General features: G+C 36.8%; 1 protein-coding gene across 2 annotated transcripts in view; it reads right to left on the reverse strand.

Moving 5' to 3' along the window:
- Positions 1 to 4,468: 4,468 nt before the first annotated feature.
- Positions 4,469 to 22,794, reverse strand: part of PAPSS1 (3'-phosphoadenosine 5'-phosphosulfate synthase 1) — a 48,523-nt gene continuing 30,197 nt past the window's right edge. The window contains exons 11-13 of one of the 2 annotated variants that reach the window (XR_009156424.1): positions 16,911 to 17,140; positions 6,455 to 6,653; positions 5,118 to 5,134 (exon numbers count right to left, since the gene is read on the reverse strand). Coding sequence is in view for 1 of the 2 variants with exons in the window: in XM_058193955.1 (XP_058049938.1) it covers positions 4,996 to 5,134; positions 16,911 to 17,140 (369 nt within the window). In the remaining variant the exon portion in view is untranslated. Of the gene's footprint in view, positions 5,135 to 6,454; positions 6,654 to 16,910; positions 17,141 to 22,794 lie in introns of both variants that reach the window. The other variant, XM_058193955.1, reaches the window with a different exon arrangement.

The following is a 22,794-nucleotide window of genomic DNA, read 5'->3' on the forward strand; positions in this document are numbered from 1 at the left end:
TTTTCTGCATCTGATACCGCTTTGCATTACTTTTAATTTGGTATGTTGAGTAGGCTGTAGTGTAAACCCTAGAAAAGGGGCTTCATTTATAATATCAATATAAATAGGTTCACAAAATTGTAAGCAATGTTTTTCAAACTAACAGGATTAGCAATGAGCAGCTATCTGCATTTTTGGTTTGGCCATTTCGTTTTATGCTCTGCAATTTGCATCACTTATTACTAAAAGGCAAATCTTCCGGATGCACAGCACTGTAATGGAGGCACACAAAACAGTAAACTTGTTTTAAGGCTATCAGGAAATTATGCCATTTTGATGACAAAGCAGGAAACCGCGGTATTTTTCTTACCAATTTCTAGCAAAACTGAGATCCCAGAGACATAAATCGTTATTTCTTTTCTCTGCTTTTAATTGTGCATATAATAATATTTACAACTTAAATCCTTTTGGTCCTGTGCCAGACTTTTGTTTTAATAGCTTTAATTGTTTGCAACAATTCCAGGTCTGTTCCTCTCCATCAATCCAGGCTGTAAAATTCAGGGTCCCAGACCCAAGCCAAGTTCCTTAGTCTTCATTGACAGAAAAAAAATGTCTACATGTCAGTTCAGGACTTCGATTTTTGAGTGTGTGTGTGTGTATAGCTTTAAGAGGAATTGCTTAGCAATTCCATCTTGCTAACACGGCTATATTAGGACAAATGTTCTCAAATGAGATCCTGTGACCCCAAAATAACTGAATTTGGGTGACCTACCCCAGTGGTGGGTTTCAAAAAATTTTACTACCAGTTCTGTGGGTGTGTCTTGGTGGGCATGTCTTGGTGGGCGTGGCAGGGGAAGGATACTGTAAAATCTCCATTCCCACCCCAATCCAGGGGAAGGTTACTGCAAAATTCCCATTTCCTCCCGCTCAGCTGGGAGGCAGAGAATAGATGGGGTGGGGCCAGTCAGAATTTTTACTACCAGTTCTCCGAACTACTCAAAATTTCCACTACCAGTTCTCCAGAACTGGTCTGAACCTGCTGAAACCCACTTCTGCTACCCATGGATACAACTGGCAGGCTGCATCCTGGCAGGAATCCCGATGAGGGCAAAAACAATAAGGACCTGTCAAAGTGAGGACTGACAATTTTATTGGTGGGACAATAAACAGGCATCTTCTGCTTCCTGTTCCTCAGGGTATTCCTTCTTCTCTAATATAGTAGGCATTCATTTAGAATAGAATAGAATAGAATATTTTAATTTGTATACCGCCCTTCTCCCGAAGGACTCAGGGCGGTGAACAGGCAGATAAAATACAAACATACACAATAGTAAAAACAACCCTTAAAAAACTGATTTAAATTTGCCCGAATATTAAAATAACATAAACCCCCATAAAATTACAAAAATTTAAATTTTAAAAACCCATCAAAAATCAATTAAAATTTAAAGATAAAAAATCAGGCTAGTCCGGCCATACGAAATAAATAGGTTTTAAGTTCGCGGTGAAAGGTCCTAAGGTCTGGTAGTTGTCGAAGTCCGGGGGGAAGTTCGTTCCACAGGGTCGGAGCCCCCACAGAGAAGGCCCTCCCCCTGGGAGCCGCCAGTCGACACTGTTTGGCTGATGGTACCCTGAGGAGTCCCTCCCTGTGGGAGCGCACCGGGCGATGGGAGATCGAGGCCGGCAGTAGATGGTCCCGTAGGTAGCCCGGTCCTAAGCCATGGAGCGCTTTAAAGGTGGTAACCAGTACCTTGAAGCGCACCCGGAAAACAACAGGTAGCCAGTGCAGTCTGTGCAGGATAGGTGTTACGTGGGAGCTCTGAACCGCTCCCTCAATAACCCGCGCAGCCGCATTCTGGACTAGCTGAAGTCTCCGGGTGCTCTTCAAGGGGAGCCCCATGTAGAGAGCATTTGCAATAGTCCAGGCGAGAGGTAACGAGAGCATGAGTGACCGTGCATAAGGCATTCCGGTCCAGGAAGGGACGCAACTGGCGGATCAGGCAAACCTGGTAAAAAGCTCTCCTGGAGACGGTCGCCAAATGATCTTCAAAGGACATAAAAATAACAGAATAAGATTTAACAGAATAAGAAAGTTGGACGGAACACTGGAGGTCTTCTAGTCCAGGGGTCACCAACCTTTCAGACCTCAGGGACCACTAAATTCCTAATTTCAAATCCCGCGGACCACTAATATGAATTTTTAAAAAAGATAAATAGTATTTAGTGCAATATAAAAAATGCAAATAATTTTTCTGCGGACCACCAAAATTTTCTCACGGACCACCAGTGGTCCATGGACCACTGGTTGGTGACCACTGTTCTAGTCCAAATTCAAGCAAGAAATCCTATACATTTCAAATGGTTGTTCAATCTGTTTTTAAAACCTCCAGTGTTGGAGCACCCACAACTTCTAGAAGCAATTAATCATTCCATTAACTGATTAATTATTCTAACAGTTAGGAAATTTCTTCTTAGTTCTAGGTTGGTTCTCTTCTTGATTAGTTTCCATTCGTTGTGTCGTTCTGCCTGTTGAACCTTCCCTCAGGCTCCCCCTGGTCATCTCATACACATGCCTTTTTTATTATCTGGAGATTGCCCTCAATGTTTTTATCAGCTGGGTGGTATCATACTAGATCAAATTTACGTTTGTGATCAGATATTGTCACATATGGTGATTCAACTGCAGGCTTTTTGATGCATAGTCTTAACCAAAATGCTATCTTTTCACAAATGAGTACATTTTTTTCATATTGAGTTGCCCATTGGATTATTGCTTAATTTTAACTGATTGATCCCTTTTTCTTCAGTGTTGTACTAACATTGAATTATGGCCATTTTTGCCCATACGGGTAGTCCTCGACTTACAGCCATTCATTTAATGGCAGTTCCAAATTATGACAGTGCTGAAAAAAAGTGTCTTATGACCAGCTCCCACACTTAAAATTATAGCAAAATTCTAATGGTCACAATCAAAATTTGGGAGCATTGCAACTGGCATGTATTTATGATGGTTACGGTGTATTGGGGTCACCTGATCACCATTTACCACCTTCCCAGGGGGTTTCCAACAAGCAACGGTCAACAGGGAAAGCCAGATTTGGTTAATGAACCTGTGATTCATTTAATCCTGGGAAAGACCATAAAATTGGGCATCACTCACTTAACATTGCAATGGAAGTTCTGGTCTCACAAGGTAATTGTAAGTCATGGACTACCTACTGTATAGTTTTTAGACGGATTTTAAAAAGTCCTTAGTATTCTGTTAATGTGTGTGAATTAGCAGATGCATGGAGGGAAGTTCTTGATGCTTGTTTGCTCTTGCCATTTTTTACTTCACCTATAATTGCAATATTCTTGGCTAACAAGCTTACATAATCTAAATTATCGTTATGAGTATTTGCAAACTCCTTTTTATAGAATCAAATTATTCATCTATCTAATTCTGTGTTGATTGTCTTGATAGACCAGTGTTTCTTAATCTCGGCAAGTTTAATGTATGTAGACATCAAGTCCAAAAATTCCCAGATAACTCTTTCCAGGGTTGGAAACAAATGTTTTCAGTCCCTCTAACTGGGATAATTAAGAACTGAGCCTGGAACCTTCTTACACACTTTGCTGTAGAACATGCACTTATACAAACATCTTTAGTTTTAAGGCATGGATACTTTAAAGACACAAACTCTATAGTATCTAAACAAAGCAGAGATGGTACCTAACCAGAAGTCAAAATTCACATGTACAGCTTCTACAACAGTGACGATTAACCTTTTTGGCACTGAATGCCAAAACTGAACCGTGCACGTGCATTGGAGTGCCGGAACCCGAAAGAGAGCAGCTGGGTGGTGTGAATGCGCATATCGGCCAGCTGCACTTCTGGGCTCTGTCACGCGCATATGCACCGGCTAGCTGGTCTTTGTGCGAAGATCAGCTCCGGGAACCCAGAAGACAGCAGCTGGCTGCCATGTGCATGTGTGTAGCTGTCCGGCGCACAATGGAACCCAAAAAAGCAGCTGCCGACGGCACGTGTGCCCATGGGGAGGGCTCTGTGTGCCACCTCTGGCACATGTGCCATAGGTTCGCCATCACAGTTCTACAATAACAAGGCTGTTTTATGATAATTCAGTTAACTTGCAGCCCCAAAATACTGAAATGTCAAAGGATCAAAGCAGGCACTTTTGAAGCAGACAAATATCCTTTTACAGAAGCTTCCCTTTCTCCAGAAGGACAAAACTTTGTCTTTAATTAGGAGCTAATCCACTGAACTAAATGAGACTGGAGCTTAAAGAATAATCGTATCAACCAAAAATAATTTTAAAAAAGCACTATATTGAGCAGAAAAGCTTAAAACAAAAGGACAGCGATAGTGTTACAACCACCAGAAACATATGAAACAAAATTAGTGATCCACATAATCAGGATGCCCTGAATGTATTTCCCATAATTTTTTTACATGATTAAGAAAAAGCTAGGCAAAAATAAAAACCACACATTTATCAAACGACGTTTAATTTCCCATCCAAGGTTACTTTGGAGATTCCATATAAGAACCTCAAAGTCCAGACCGAAAAGTACAAGTGTAATACACTAAAAGCTATTTTATGATGATCAATTTCAACACCTCTTTCTAGCTCATGTAATCAGATTATAATAGCTATTCCTTAAACTATAAAACACAGTGCTGGAATTCCATTACATAAAGTGAAAAGAAAAAAAGTAAGTTTCAGCATCCCAGAAAAGTGCAGGTCAAATAAGAGGAGTACATAGAATATCAAACAAAGAATTTAAAAAAAAAAACTACTATAATAAAAAAAACACATAAATAAAGAGAATACATTTTAAAAAAGTTTGTTAGTAATATGTAGCAAAACACGTAAGAAAAGCAGAGAATGGTTGTTAAGGAAGATATTTAGGAAAAGTTTTCTGTCGGAAGCTGCAAGAAAGCAGCATCACTGAGTGGTCCCCTGTCTTGTTAATAAATCAAGTGTCAAAGGTTGATCTGCAATTAATAAGAGCAGCTTAAACTTTTTCCAAGGATTGGTAATACTCTGTCAGCACAGTCCACGCTTTTGGAGCCATGAAACCTTCAGGAGGATTTTGACCTTCTCGAGCCAGTTTGCGCATGCGAGTTCCTGAAATGAATTCAAAATCTTCATGGCTAAAAGAAAAAAAAAGGGGGGGGGAAAGAAAGAAACCTTTTAGCATCAATATGCAGTGAGTTTCAACTGAACTTTGCTTGCATTTAAAATTACAGGCAGTAATTCACTAATACCACAACTGAAACCAGAATTTCTGTTGCTAAGAAAGATGTTTTTCAGCAAGTCGTGCCTTTTTAGCCGCACATGTTAAAAGAGAATCACTGAGGTTGTTAAATGAATCACGCGGTCATTAAGCGAAATCCTGTTTCCCCCATTGAGTTTGCTTTTTGGAAACTAGCTCGGAAAACTGCAAATGATGATCACACGACCCAGGAACCCTGCAACTGTCATAAATACATGCCAACTGTCAAGCGCCTGAATTTGTGTCACATGATTGTGGGGATGTTGCAGTGGTCTTAAATGTAAATGACTTTTTTTTGTGGTGGTGTAATGAATGGCTGTTAAATGAATCGTTGTAAATCAAGGACTACCTGTATCGTAAGCCAAATGAGCATCTTACAGCCATGAAGGATCACACTAAGTGACAGGCACTGGATTTTTTTAACTGCACAGCTGTGGGAAATATGTCATTCAACAACATTGGAATGAATGGGATGTGAGAGAAAAGGGGAGATAAGATTTTACAATTTGCTCTTAGCATGCCAAACGTGCTTACAACACAAAAGAACTATTTGGAAATCCCGCAGAAAGCATTTTATTTTGCACGTTCAAAAAATATTATACACAAGTAAAATCTGCCACAGAACTGCAGTGTGGCATGATCTGATTCTGTTTCTGGTCAGTCTTGCCATGCCTTGCTGAAGATATACTTTTCTGCGTTATTTTCCCTTCCTTCCTGCTCCATATTCTGTGCTTCCAAAAACACCGGACACCCTCCGATTTCTTTAAAACAAATTCTGCTGTGTTTCTGTGAATCTAGACGGTTTTCATCTTCCAGAAGCTGCCGATATTTACCTTCTTCTATGTGGATATTCTGCTTCCATAAACATTCTTTCTCAGAAAACAAGACGAATTATTTGTTCATAAGATACCGCCCGTTTACTTATGTTACAGCCTAAATTAATTAGTAAAGACCACTTTTCCCAGAAAATAAAAGTATTTGCATTCAGTCAGCAGCATGACACAAATTGTCAAATGGATACGTAAGAGAGAAAAACAAGATCAAATATCCAGGTAGCCATGAGATACACTATTTACCTAGGTTTTTAATAAGCAATTTAAAAACACGCAGCCTCAAAAAGTACAAACGCAACACACACACAGTTTTCAAGTCCCTGAAGCAAGAGTGATTAATCAACAATAAAAAGAAATGTTTTTACTTGCTCTTTCACTCAGCCTGTTCCATCTATGTTTTAGTCATTTTCAATTGATCCATCTTAAATATAAGCCAAATGCTGACTTCAGCTGGATATGGCTCAAGGCAGAAGAAAATGGGAACCAAACGTATTGGGGGATGAGTTGCTTGTCTGAATGTTAAGCTCTACGTATTACTTAGCAAATGAAGAACAAGTCTTCTCACTGTATGTGCAAAAGGTAAAAATTTGCAAGGATCAGTGCAATTCTCAGAAATTATCGCAGGATTTCTGTGCAATAAAGTACTAACTGTTTAGTTAATAGTAGTGCAAAATACTATTAACAATTTAGAGCTGGCAAGCTACTGGTCCATCCATTTTGAAAAATCTGTGCTGCCAAATAATATCTTATTCCAAATACTGAATAACAGTTCTGATCTTAAAATCATTAGATGTACAGTAGTGGCCAAAATTGTGGAAACGTTTTGGGAAAAGTGTATTTTCTAAAACTAGCTAATAACACCACTTTTTTTTGGGAGTAGTACCATAAAATTATATATCAGTGGAAAGATAATTTAATCAAGAATGTAATGCAATGATTTGCTATTAGAATAGCAGTTACAGTAAAAAGACACTGAAACACGTAGATAAAATGAGATATACAAAAGTTATCACCATAGAAAAAACAAGATATACAGTACAAAAGTTATCACCATGTCAGATAATAAGTAGTTGGGTAACCTTTAGCATGAATTATACCCTTACAATGTCTTTCCATGGAGTGAACCAAGTCTTTTAGTTCTGCAACTGTTATAATGTGAAACCAGGATTGAACGATGGCTTCTATTAACTGGGTTTTATTGCTGGGTCGCTTCTGACTTAACAAGTTTCTTTAGTTGGCTCCATAGATTTTCAATTGGGTTAAGGTCTGGGCTATTCCCAGGCCATTCCAGCAGTGGAATATGTTTATCTTGAAACTCCCAAAAAAGTGGTGTTATTAGCCATCAAACCTCAAAAATACACTTTAACCAAAATAATTCCACAATTTAGGCCACTATTGTATGTGGAACTGATCCCCTCCTCAGTTCTAGACAACTTCTATGTCTTGGGCATATTGGATCAGGGGCCCAAGACATCAGGAAAGCATTAGGTTGCCTACCTCTGAAGCTCCAATGGTGGTGGATGCCAGTAACTGTATGTCACATTTAAACATCTAACAATTCATGCATCCTATCTGATGCAATCCCAGGATTCTGAAAGGTTACCCTGGGTGAGTTAACAAAATAACAGAGTTGGAAGGGACCTTGGAGATCTTCTAGTCCAATCCCCTGCTCAAGCAGGAGACCTTATACAATTTCAGACAAATGGTTGTCCAATCTCTTCTTAAAAGCCTCCAGTGATGGAGCATCCACAATTTCCGAAGGCAAGTTGTTCCACTGATTGATTGGGCTAACTGTCAGGAAATTTCTCCTTAGTTCTAGATTGGTTGTCTCCTTGATTAGTTTTTACCCATTGTTTCTTATCCTGCCTTCAGGTGCTTTGGAGAATAGCTTGATTCCGTCTCCTTTGTGGCAGCCCCTGAGATATTGGAACACTGCTATTATGTCTCTCCTAGTCCTTCTTTTCATTAAACTAGGCATACCGAGTTCCTGCAACCATTTGTCATGTTTTAGCCTCCAGTCCCCTAATCATCTTTGTTACTCTTCTCTGCATTCTTTCTAGAGTCTCAACATCTTTTTTACATCGTGGCAACCAAAGCCTTCAGGTGCTTTGGAGAATAGTTTGACTCCCTCTTCTTTGTGGCAGCCCCTTAGATATTGGAACACTGCTATCATGACACCCCTACTCCTCCTTTTCATTAGTTTTCCATCCAAGATTAAACTATCTATTCCATTATGCTTTTGGTATCTTGTTCTTTTTCTTAGCTGCTTAATAAGTCGTTACTTTTTAATGGTTTTGTTTTTTAATGAATTGTCCTTGGTCATATTTAAAGCTTTGTAGAATCTTTTTTGACTTTGAACCTGACAATTTTTTTAAAAGAACATTAAATAAGTACAAATCTCATTCCAATAGTACTTTCATATGTTTAGATTATGATTGATCAAGCCATTTCTTGTCTACTTATATTTATTACTAATGAACATTTATTTATTATATTTCTATTCCACCAGACCTGGTCAATCTTGGCAGACTTCAAAATGCCAAGTTGGGTTATTTAGACTTTGGGTTAACATCTAGTTGGGAGATCAAAACAGGAAAGCTGGGGATATAAACTAGGGAGAGAAGTAGAAAGCACATGCTTCAAAAAGGCAATCAAACACTGTTTTCATATTGTTTCTCTGAAAAACAACATGGAAGAAGTGAAGTTCTAATCAAAGAACTTACTTTAGAAAAAATAAAGTATTTGGTGAAGATAAATGTCATTAGCCAGTGTGAAAGAAATCTCTTGAATTTTTGTCAAAGGTTGATATCAACTATATTTTTCTTGTAAGAAGATTCTGCAAGCAAGACCTCACACAGTGATTTTCTGTATTATTTTTTTGGTTTTATATTCCTTGCTTGCTCAGTTCACTTGCCAGAAATATCTCAAAACACATTTAGGCCAAGCTGAATTTTATATTTTGGTCCTTACCTATTCCTTTCTTTTATTTCCTATAGGTAAAGATTTCCCCGGTCCATTGTTTCCAACCCTAAGGGGCAGCACTCGTCTCGGCACCATAACTGTATACTGAGATGCACAGAACACAGTTAGCTTCGTACTGAAGTGATACCTATTTATCTACTCGCATTTGCATGCTTTTGAACTGCTGGATGGGCAGGAGCTGAGGCAAGTAACCAGAGCTTGCCCTGTTGTGAGGAGCTCGAATCTCGAACGCAGGCTGTCAGCTTTCTTGCTGAATAGCTCAGCGTCTTTAACTGCTGAGGCACTTTGTCCCCAAAATTATTCCCTATAGTTTATTAAATTCTAAACCTCAAAGCAATAATACGTCTTACTATTCTTATTAAGCAAGAAAGGCAACAAATTGAGAAAGGAGTTTTTGCCTAAGTAATGAACTCACAATGGGACAGAATTATATGTGGTTAGTTTTAAGCCTCGCCATTTTACAAGTGACATTTGTACTGGGTAACAATTGTGAATAAATCCAGCTCTCTGAAGAAGAAAGATTACAGGGGCCTTTCAAAAAAGAAAAAGAAAAAAGCCAACACACGCTTCATAATAAATATTAATGAGAAACAGTTTATTTTCCATTTAATCTGGCATTCAAAATGTATTTCAGTTTGGGGAATAAACTATACTGAGTTACTCAAAAAGAAGTTTAATGGAAGATCTGAACTAGGAATAAACAGTGCAAATTAGAGACATTTCCTAATTGAATCAAGTGCCGAAAGATACTGTTAATGTGTTTTTTATCAAGCATTTTTGTATAACAGACGTAACAGCAGCTAGGGACAATCTGTGTCATTAAAACAAATGAACAAATGTCTTGATATTCCGCACAAATATAGAACTCTCTGACAACTTCTCAAATTAGAAATCAGTTTTATGTAGCTTCAGGGTAAAGAAATAGGATGGCACAATATGATAGATAAAATCTTTGTTACCAGATGGGGAAAATGGTAGAACTTTGGTTGGTATCATGAATATTAAATATATAAATAAAACTTCTTAATGGATTGAAGAGAAATTATAGAGATATTGCAATAGGCTGTACCCACACAGTAATTCATAGTATTATGTATTTTATGACTGAAGTAAGAACTGTAGCATAAAATACGTCTCTGTTACCCTGGATTGGGTCCTTTTAATGGCCAGGTTATCACAATGCCCAACAAAGTACATTGCCAAATGAAATAATAAGCCTCACCATATTTCTAAAGCTACTATTCTTCTACATGATGTTAGAGGCATCTGCTTTATTTATTTTAGAAAAATCAAAAGAATTTGATTTTAGAAAATCAAAATCAAAAAAGAATTTGATTTTAGAAAAATCAAAAGACAGAGGATTTTCCTATTTTCTCTATTAGCTCCTTTTAAATGGAGGCATCAAGGCTTAAAATTTCCAAAGCTTATCCTCTACCAATGACCTAGGAGCAATTCCCATTATCAAAGAACATACATTTTACTCACATTGACCTACAGACCACTCCAGAATATATGCAAATACATGCTGGCTACTATTTTATAAAACCTGTCTAATAGATTAGGAAAACATAGGCATTATGTCAAGAAACAGAATTTTCCAGAGTTTTTATTCTAAAAAACTTCACTGACTTACAAATCTGTTCATTTTGTTTAGAACTACATAATAAGTATCCCAAATTGCTATCACTATTGCTTTTAAAAACAAGCCTCAAGAGTAACCAAATGTGTAAGTCCTATATGAAACAAACAAAATGTTAAAAAGTTGTATTATTTATGGAGTTACTTACCAAGCACATCTAAATTATATTAAAGTAACCAAAATATTTTTACAATCCCCAAGGCACCAGGGATGGATTCTACTTACCTTTATTACCGATTTGCATCGTGCCTGCGTGCGCTCTTCTGCGCATGCGCATAAGAGTTTTGATAACGTTTGGTTCAGTGGGAGGAGCCTCCCACCGGTTTTACAACCGGTTCTATAGAACTGGTCCGAATCGGGGGCAACCCACCACTGCGAGGCACCCCTTTCGAGCACCCCTAATGTTTGGACTTGGTGGCTCAGGGGCTAGGACATTGAGCTTGTCAATCGAAAGGTCGGCAGCTCGGCAGTTCAAATCCCTAGTGCTGCCGTGTAACGGGGTGAGCTCCCGTTACTTGTCCCAGCTTCTGCCAACCTAGCAGTTTCAAAAGCACGTAAAAATGCAAGTAGAAAAAATAGGGACCACCTTTGGTGGGAAGGTAACAGTGTTCCACGCGCCTTTGGCGTTAAGTCATGCCGGCCACATGACCACAGAGACGTCTTCTGACAGCGCTGGCTCTTCGGCTTTGAAATGGAGATGAGCACCGCCCCCCTAGAGTCAGCAACGACTAGCACATATGTACGAGGGGAACCTTTACCTTTTAATGTTTGGATATTGAAAGCTGAAAAATTTGACACGCCATAGATTGTGTCAGATTTCTGTGACAATTAATATAAAATTTAGGTTATTGTTGTGGGGGAGTTTCTTTGAGTCATTTTTTTTGATTCCTGGAAACTGCCTGGAGTATTCCTTGCAATTTTGAGGGGCAAGGCTTCAGTCGAGGTTCACCATTGCCTCCTTCTTCCTAGGGCCAAACAAGAGTGAATGTCACAAGGTTACCTGCTAACTTTGTGTGTAAGGTAGGGCTAGAATTCACAGTCTCCCAGTTTATATCCTGATACCTAAACCATTACACCTAACTGGTCCTCTTTTCATTTGGAACAGCCGACAAAACACAATACTAAAAATTAGGAAATAGACTAGTGAACTGTCAGTACAGTATTCCAATACTGGAAAAGGGAGACTGGTATGTTGTCAGTAATTTATCTTCTCCCGTTCCTAAACTATGACAGATGAGAGATCCAAGAACATTCTAATATTCTTGCCACTCCTACAGTTCTAACCATGGGAGGTCCAGCATGGCTTAACTGGACTAACATCACTCATCATTACAGGCAGCAAATAGTCAAACATTCTACTTCATTAGACTTCAAGTCACTATGCACGTAATTATATAGAAAAATCTGGCCTGCTATTTGGCAAGAGACATGAAATAATAAAAGCCCATCAGTTTGTTCGGTGCTTTTTGATTAAAAGAAAAAAGGCAGACCTATTAAAACCTTACATTCTCCCACAGCGCCAAGTTGTGTGCATTGAATCCAGGCGGCTGGTATGCCTTCCCTTTGAAGGGGGATTTCAAGAGCGGCTCCTCAGGCACCTTCTCCTAAGAACATTTCGCCCTACATCTGGGCTGCATGCTACAGACACCATCCCAAATGGGAGTTCTGCTTTCACATGTTGCCAGCCATCCTTCCTCCAATCCAACTACAGTAAACACATCTTTTCACTCTAATTAATTAGGAAGATTGGAAGAGTTTGCTCAACTTAATGCTTAATCCACAACTGTGTCTCATGATGGTGATGGCAGAATTCACAGGGACTGAATTTTACGGCAAGGAGATGCACAGGTTATCAAGCAGAGACTTTCCCTTTAGGCTTGCAAAAATGTGCTATCCATGATCTACAGCAGGGGTGTCAAACTCATGTCATCACAATGGCATCACTCGACGTATTGGGACGTTTTTCCCCTTCGCTAAACCGGGCATGGACGTGGCCAGAATATGATGCATCCGGGCAGCGGACCAGGAGTTTGACATCCCTGATCTACAGTAAGCTCCTTTTGGTAACGCTTCAAACGTTCATACACTATAAAGGCGGTGTCTCCTTCCAAAATGAAAACCCTAGCATATGCCTAACAAATTCTTTATTATTATTATAAACGTTCATTCATTAAACATGAAACTCAGTCAACTGAACATTTAAAAATGTATCACAAATATTATTGACTGGCGCTGATGGTTGATATGGGTTGCTGCCAGCATCCTAGCTATTGACCAAGTACCTTCTTAAAATATATCTGCCTAGGCCTACCTGCTTGGCTTCAATGTAAGACTCTGGACTTTCAAGAAGCAGGACAGAAAAAATATTGATACTTTTGAACTTTGGTGTAGCCTCCTGAAAATACTTTGGACAACCAAGAAAAGAAATAGATGGAACAAACAATTCAATCCAGAATTCTCACTAGAGGCACACATAATTCAAATTTTCATACGTCAGACACATTATGCAAAAACCTTCTCTCAGGAGAAGGTTCTAATTTTACGATTCCACTTCTCTTAAGGAAGATATGGCATATATGCATAAGGCTAGGCTGTTGCCCTTTACTTATAATTCTATAAAACTATTGCAGCATTTTCAAAAATTTACTACTTGAGTTCCTTTGCTTTCTGTTTGCAGTTCCATCCTTTTTTTCCCCCTTTTAGATCAATTGGATTATAAATCTATGGACAGGGTTTATTTTGTTTTTAATTATATGTAGTATAACACAAATGTTAAGTGTTTTGTATGTTGCTAATAATCAATAGTAAATCAAGCAATATTGTAGAGGCTTTGCAAATTTCTAACTCTCCTGAGGGAGCTATTTTTTAAAAAGGAAGGAACAGATTTTTTTTTTAACTTAAGGGTAAACTTTGCTCTACCTTTTTGGTTTTGCAAAAAGAATTTTCGCAAAATTCTTAGATAATATATTGTTTCATTGTAAGAAACATGTCTTTCGTACCACTATGGTAAACAAATAGCAGCCAAGATTAAATTATTAGTTTTATTAAAATTTAAGTAAATCAAAATCTATATTTTCTTTAGAATAGCTGAAGTAAAAATGAATATCTCATGTAAATCATGAAAATGGCACTGTTGAGCTGACCATAGCTGGTGAGCTACTTGCTTGTTTTATTTGATTCATTTTATTCATGATTTGTTTTAATTTAATTTAATTTGATTATTTTTGTTGCTCCCTGAAGTAAGTAGTCGAAACATATTGAGGAGACCGAGTTTGGTGCAGTGATTAAAATACCAGAACAAAAATCAAAACACCACTACTACTCCCACCTTTAACACAGAACCAGTTGGGTTAACTTAGGCCAGTCACTTTTTCTCAGCTATAGGAAGGAAGCAATGGCAAATCACTTCCAAAAATCTTGCCAAGAAAACTGGAGGGACTAGTCTAAGCAGTTGCCAGGAACAATGACTTAAAGGCATGCACACAAAACAAAAACAAAAATACATCCTGAGTGTCTTAGAATTTAATCCAAACCCCTCAAGAAAGGAAAATGGAACAGAGATAATAAAATATGGTAACAGAATGAGTCCAAGGTCTCAGAATCTACCCAGTTCTGTAAAAACGATGATTATATATCAGACAAAAAATGTTTAAGTAAAATTAACTCTCCGTGTGTATGTGTAATTAGTAATTATTCACATACTACACAGCTCAACTTCAGTTATTTTCATATGCTTTTAATTAACAGCTGCCTTTATTTCATATGACATCCTGCTTCCTAACCACAAAAACCCTAATTCTCTGTTTGGTTTACTCTGTGCAATTTTGTTTTGTTTGAGATGCTGAGCATAAAAGGGTTTTGAGAATTAAGACCCCTAATACCTTTCACTTAGACATGTGAGCTACACTCACTAGAACCAAAGGACAGCAAATGACAATATATTGATTTTTAAGACTCTGGAATGAGTCTTAAAACAGATTTCTGCTGGATGTTTTTCTTGATGAGTCTCAACAGATTTTCAAGAATCAATGAGATATTGTTTGATGTCAATACCATCAAGACTGTTTACTAATATGCTTAAAAGTCACAGGTCTTCCCCATCCCTTGCTCTAGAAGTACAGGGCTCCCAAGAATTAAACTTCTGAATCGATTAAACAGGACTGGGGATTACTATGGTATCCCCATGGTTATGCTCATTTAATTTAAGAGGTAGAGTGATCTGGACTCTGACTAAATTTTGCTTTAAGTACAAAAGCAGAACATGCACTAGACTGCCAGTCTAACATCCAAATCAACTTAATTAGCATTGAAGTAGGTGCTGGCTTTTATAATTATTCGTTTCTGTATTTATTGTGTTCATATGAAGTTAACATACAAATATGAAACAGAATTCCTTAAATCTATGTGTTTCTGTTACAAACACAAAACCTGCAATAGTGAGAATGTTTATTGGACTGCTCATCTATACCTATCCTACACCAAGCAGGAAAAAATCACAACACAAAATGCTTCATATATTTTTTTAAAAAATGCTTATTGCTAAAATACTTAATTCTTTTTAGTAGCAAATACTTTTTTTCTGATGATATTTTCAGACAGTCACATGTGATACTGATCGAAGTTTCCATTTGGATCTAGTAAATTGGAAAGTGAAACCGTGAGGCAAAAAGGGATTAGCGAGTGGATTATATAAACCATCCCATGACTTCTCTCATGGTTTTATGATATGACCAAAGTTAGGGGGTTTATTGTGAAATACTCCTTATTATATTAAAAACACAACCCAGGCAAGCTCTGGAATGGCCAGAATTAAAAACAATATCCTGATGTAACATTAAGAAATTATGGATAATGTAACAGACCTCAACTCACAGAATGCAATACAGGACTGCCAGACCATAATTATTTTAAAAGGTTGCATTAATAAAGTTGCAGATTTAAGCCCTGAGGAAACGTCGTTTCATCTCCCCTTCTGTATAATGCCTTTAACAGAGTTAAACTTATGGTGCCTCAGAAGAATTAATTATTTAAACCACTTTGCTACACGCGCGCACACACACAATAGGGCAAACTGATAATCAGTGCAATCCACTTCCAGAATTATGTTAATATTTTAAAGCTGTTCTTAAAGTGTTAAAGTAACTTTCTAATGCAGAGATGGGAGATTTTTTGCAGCTACATTTTGCAACTGGTGTTTTTTTAACAACAGTAAACTGACTTCTGTTTTCTGTACTGGTAATGGTTTTCAGTCCAGTTTTTCTCCAGTATTGAATTCATCACCCACTTTTGGAAAAACTAGTTGCATCACTCTGATTTTTAAAATCTTTTCTTAAAGAAACAAAATGGAGGTTGTTACTACTAACTAAGAGAAGAGAGGCAACAATTTAATTCCTTAACTGGCTGTAGAAAATAAAAAGGCAAAAATCTTGCCCCCCAATTAACATAATTCAATCAATCATGTAAAAACTGTCCCCTTCTTAAGCTATGAAAAATGTGTTGCAGTAGATTAAATGACAGGAAGTTTGTTAAAAGGATATATTTCAAATTACCAAACTCTATTCTCTCATCAAGAATAGTGGTGTTAAAATCCATGCAATAGATAATCAAACCCTAATATAAAAACAGCAGCACTGCAAAGAATATATATCACAAAAAAGCATTATTTATACAGGAAAAAAAATAGACAAATTTTTAGTTGTCATAGATGAGAAAACGTCTGTAATAACAAACATGCTAAACTTTAAACATGTACTTCAAAGCTTGTCAAATTATTCAATGGTATCAAAAAGAACTTTATTCCCAAGTGGAAAGATTAAAAATCAAAAAATTGCAATATGATCTACAGTATCATGACCACCAAAATTTTCCATTATAAATGTGAGAACAATCTTTGGGCCAATTCCAGGCCACCCAGAATAGTAAAAACAACTATAGCTCATTGGAGGTTCAAGCTTTTTTTTAATTAATTTAAAGATAGGTCACAGGATGTAAGAAGTTAAAATGTATGGTATGATTTCAGATTATAGGTTTCTAATTATACAGAAAATGAACTGAATATAAGGCTTGAGAAATGACCATTTATTTGGAAATTAAGCAATTTATGGTGAGATACAATGGCATGTAAAGCCAAATCCCAAATCCATACCCAAAATATTATGTGGGACATTCATTTTTAACGCCCCCTCTCCTAAAAAACTTACTGTTCTGAGTCGTAGTAATCCATGCACTTCTTTTTCTTATTATATGCTGCCACTCTGAAAGGTACAATTTCCAGTGTTATCAAGCCTGGCGCCATAGTCAAGACTTTGGCACCATGGGTTGGATCATATAGGTCTTTCCCAGTCTCAGGATGTGGCATTCCAGCTGGGTCTCGGCCCACTATATAGAAGTTTGCTCCAGCCACCATTCTCGCCCTGCAATGCCACTGAACCTAGAATAAGATTCAAGATATTAGCAAAAAGCAGAACTTGAACAGGAGGTACAACAGACATAAAAGTTGATCTCTAATAGATAAAAGAAAAGCAAGTGTCCTCTAGGCTCGTACACTGTCCAAGGACACATTTACTATGATTGTCATCAACTTAGAGATAGAGACCATCAAAAATTCTAATGCACAATACTGCATGGCAGTTTGTACAGCAGCTTTACAACAAACAGACGGATGCCAGTTATCATTCCAGAGAATCTCACTGGATGAAAGTCTCAAAAATTTCAGTGTGAACACATGTACCCATAAAAGGAAAAAAAGAGAGTGTCAAACTACTAGATAGCCTTGCTCCATTGGAAGCAGAATTCCAGAGAATAGCTTTCTATGTAAGAGTCATTTTTTTAAAACTAGTTAAAATCCCTTTTAAAGTTAAAAGAACAAAATGGGGGGGGGGGACTTATTATTTGAAAAAAGGTGCTTTTTTCAAAAGACAACTGGACGATGTTTTGTTCTTGAGCAAGAAATGTTTTTTTTTTCCCCCTTGAAAAAGACGTTTTGCTTCTCATCCACAAAGTTTCATCCGGTCAGAACTGATGAAGCTTCTTGGATAAGAAGCGAAACTTCTTTCTCCTCGAGATTAAAAAAATAAACAAACCATTTCTTCCTCAAGAAAAAAACAGTCCAGTTGCCTTAAAAAAAAAAAGCATCTTTGAGACAACCATGACCTGGATGACTGTGAATCCATGACCTGGATGACTGTGAAAATACCTCTCACCGACCCGTGCGCTCCCACAGAGAGGGACTCCTCAGGGTGCCGTCAGCTAGGCAGTGCCGTCTGGCGACACCCAGGGGAAGGGCCTTCTCTGTGGGGGCTCCCACCCTCTGGAACGAACTCCCCAGGACTTCGTCAACTTCCGGACCTCGAACCTTTCGTCATGAGCTTAAACGCACTTATTCATCTGCGCGGGACTGGATTAGATTTTAAAGTTATTGGTTTTAAGGGGTTTTTTATTATTTATATTGTTTTTAAATTAGGCAATAGAATAAGTTTTTTAATTGTTGTTTTTTAATTTGTATTTATATGTATTTTAACTGCCTGTGAACCGCCCTGAGTCCTTAGGGAGATAGGGCGGTATATAAATTTGAAAAATAAAAAATAAAAATAAAATCTCTAATATTCACTCTAATATTAATAAATTAATATTTATTATTTATATGCTAATCAAGAAAAAGTAGCACCTGGGAAACTATGTATTTTCTATGTTGACCTTTTGCATGTTTCTTTGAGAATATATATTTCACATGGATGAATTTACATGTACACTAACAAACAAGTTTGTCATTTTTTTGGCAATGCAGTTTCTCCGCATAAGGAATAGACAAAACTTGCAAGACAAACCATACATATGTTTTGTTTAAGAAAGGGGGAAATATAGAATTCATAATGAGAAAAGGTGGTAGAAAGGAATAAGAGATGCAAAGTAATAACAGTGGCTTAAACCTCTTGACAAGGGCTGTCATCAAATTAAACATCTGTTAAATGATATGCATAAATTCAATGAAAGTCAAGACAGTTCTGAATGCACACATCGCATACTTCTTTTAGATTATGCGTATCTGTCAGAACACGTATCATCCTAAAAGAATGGTGGAGTTTTCCATGTGTGAAATGGAAGTGCTTCTTAGTATATACAGTACTTGCCTTTTTTAAAAAACACATTATATAATTCATTAAATATTTTTAGAGATAGGCAATAGATCTTTAAGATGAATAAACATATTGAATATTATAAATTGTGTTATGAGATTTTGTTCTCATTAATATAATATATTGAACACTGCAAATTTACTGGAAAGATTTACACATTCAAAATACCATTCATTCTGGGAAGGAAACAGTATTTGATGATTATTTTGTTTCTCCTATCTGAGGTTTTTTTTACCACCTAGAAAAGAAAAAGGGAATGAAATTGAAATTCTGAATGTTTCTAGAATTCTATTCCTAAATAGTGCTTATTTAATTCTAGTCAAGAGATTTCAAATCAATGTGCTTTTATTATAGGAACTATTTATTAATTTAAAAAAAAAGTTTAAACAAGAACTCATTATTCTGGAAGCTATAACAATCACTACCAATAAAATTATCTAAAGGACAGGCAAATATTATGAAGTGGAAAAGAAATACATTCACCATTTATTCACATTCACCAATACATTTATTTCTTTGCTTTTTTTCTTGCAACTAACTCAATACTATTCACAAACTATACAATATATGTTTCAAGGACGTCCAGAAAAAAAAATATCCAAGAGAGGTGGGTTGTTTTTAAATCTAAGTCATCTATAATATCATTATATATTTTACCAGACAGCATTAGATTAGCAGTACTGAAAAATGTCTTTTTCTGGGGAACTCTTGATACTGGTATATTTTCTATGTTTTCATGACAGCAAGATTCTTTTCAGTTGTCTCCTGTACATCCAGATGCCTACTTTCTGCAAATAATGCTAAATAAGAAAATTAGTTTCTAGGAACACGATCTGAATTAATTGACTACTGAACGGTATTTAGGCATTATGCAGCAGGAAGGATGAGAAATACCTCACTTGGTTAGTAATATTTGTGAAAAACCTCTTTCATCAAGAGGTGATTAAAAACTGAGTAGAATGAGTAATAAAATGTGGCTGCAAAACAAAAAAAGGAAAATGCAAGACTGACCGCATCATCCAAAGTATAATTTCCAAATCACAGAGTAATTATTCTACTTTAATCTGCTCTGGTCTGTCTCCATCTTTAGCACTGTAGCCAATTCTGTTCACCCTCTATTAAGACGAGTTTAGAATAAACGCACCAGAACAGTTTCAGAGAAGGGCAAACGAGGCGATTAAGGGACTAGAAAGTCAGTCCTATGGAAAAATATGGAAGGAAGAACATTTAGTTTACAAAAAGGAATGGTATAATAGCACTCTTTTTATATCTAAAAAGGATGCCACACTAAACACAGGGACGTTCCTAAATATTTTCTATCATCTTAGAATCCAGGATATGGAAATGGATTTCAAGATGCGAAAGGGCAGATTATAATTGCAGATTATAATGTTCTAACCGAATGTTAGAAGAAAAAACAACAGTAAGAGCAGTTCAACAATGAAACCATGAATAGAATAGAATAGAATAGAATAGAATAGAATAGAATAGAATAGAATAGAATAGAATAGAATAGACTTCTTTATTGGCCAAGTGTGATTGAACACACAAGGAATTTGTCTTTTTTCATCAGAAGAAAATAGATGCTAGTTATCTGTCTGTGATTCCTGCACTAAGAACAGGTTTGGACTCAGCAGCCTAAATGATTTCTTACAACTCTATGATTCCACCATTCAAAGAGAGGTTTGGGGCTTGAATGTAACATGCCATCCTGACAAACCAAAAACTGAATTTAAAAGAACTTTAAAATGGAACAATTTGGAGAATTACAAAATACCAATCGCACTTAGACTTATATACCTCTTTATAGTGCTTTACAGCCCTCTCTAAGCGGTTTTTACAGAGCCAGCATATTTCCTCCAACAATTTAGGTCTTCATTTTACCCACCTCGGAAGGATAGAAGGCTGAGTCAACCTTGAGCCTGGTGAGATTTGAACTGCCAATTCCAGGCAGCTGGAAGTCAGCAGAACTAGCTGTCAATCAGAAAGGTCAGCAGTTCAGTAGTTCAAATCCCTAGTATAGGTCTCCTGTGTGAGCAGGGGGTTAGACTAGATGACCTCCAAGGTGCCTTCCAACTCTGTTACTGTTACTGCACTCTAACCACTTTCTATATGTTTACATAGAAATCCCTTGTACATCAAGATGCAAACATTACCACCACGAGATTTGCATCCTGACCAGACCAGAGGGAAGAGTTCTGCTAATGGAGAGAGTCTCACGTTGCAAAAGCTGTTTTTCCCTATCCTGCTAAAGTTTGAACTGATGGAAGATTTAGTGGTAACAAAGACTCACAACTGTACCTGTTCATTTAAGGATACGGTCGAGGAGCTAAATTTTTCAGATTGTTGCAAGGAAAATGCAAGAAAGTTACCGATTTCTTTTACAATAAGCATTCAGACCCTGTGTGAGAAAATACAGGTTTGAAATGTATAGAAACTTGGTTGTTATCATATAAGCATTCATCTTCCCTGTGAATTCTAACAAATTTGCTTTTCTAAAGAAATCACTGGTTTTTCGGTACCTTTTGCAGCCATACTGAAAACAGCCTATCTGCTGCAAATATAATTACCTAGTTTATTTGACGATATGTCATACTTTATAGAAAGGTTTTTTTAAAAAAAAAGAAGAGAGAAAGAAAAATGTGACATGTTTAGATTTAGTCCTACGAAACATCACCATTAAACCTTTACTGACGGGAAAGCTATGTCCCAACACTCGATAACTATATTGGTTAAGCAGCTGTCTGTTGTTCTGCAAGTCATTTGCATTACAGAAACAAATCTGGTACCAATGTCTTCTACATGACCTAAAGAAAATGATTAAAGGAAAAGTTGTCTTTTATTAGTTGGCTAAAACACAATATTGGCAAACGGTTTTCTGAGGTCATTGGAAAACACGGAAGAATGTTTCTTATTTTATTTGAAATCATGACTTAGGACTACAATTGCAGCTTTTCTTCATCTCCTTGCTTCCATGGTCTCCAAACACAGGAAAGAATACCCATATACATGGCATGGATTATTTTCAGTAGCCACAATAAAAATGACAAACACACAAAGAACATGAATGAAAGGAAAGATTCCAATTAAGTTATAATTGGTTTACATCCAGATTAGAATCCAAAGGGTGAATAATTAACAAAAAAAAGTATTATTTTGAAATAAGCCATTATTTTAGACATGTAAAACAGAAATAGGATTAATTCTTTCCATGCATTCTCCTCTCAAATATTATCTCAAATCTCCTACAAATGCACCTTATTCCAATACAAATAGGCTCCTCAAAACTTGCAGCCTTGAGGAGTTGAGATTCCAAAATGCACAGGCCATGATATACATTTTGTGATTAATAATCTACCTTTCTTCAAGATGTTCAAGGCAGAGTATACATTATATTCCCCCTCCGATGGACTTTGTCAAAAAATAAGCTTTATGGCTGAATGGAAACTTTAGTCATTATATCATACTGGTCTTTTCACCAATTGCATGAAGGAACTAAAATGTATGCAGCTACCATAACAACAGACACAGGTCTCACCTTCCTCTATTGTAATTATGGATTAGAATAGAATAGAATAGAATAGAATAGAATAGAATAGAATAGAATAGAATAGAATAGAATAGAATAGAATAGAATAGAATAGAATAGAATAGAATAGAATAGAATCATTATAATAGAAGAAGACCTAGAATTATTTCAATTTAGTATTCACCCTCCGGATGAATGTTTTTAATATCATGTTTTGCTAACTATGCCAGCAACTGTTGGATCAAATAAGCATTATTTTTCATGTCAGGATTATGGAGGAGTATCAGATTTTTATCAGATAGCTTATTCCACCACTGTACTTCCAACCACTGAAAACTGTATCACATTGTTGATCTCTAAGATTGTGATAAGTAAGTTGTGCACAACATAAATTCATATGTAGCCTATTAAGAGAAAAAC

The sequence above is a fragment of the Ahaetulla prasina genome, chromosome 8, assembly GCF_028640845.1.
Source record: "Ahaetulla prasina isolate Xishuangbanna chromosome 8, ASM2864084v1, whole genome shotgun sequence".
Lineage (NCBI taxonomy): Eukaryota > Metazoa > Chordata > Lepidosauria > Squamata > Colubridae > Ahaetulla > Ahaetulla prasina.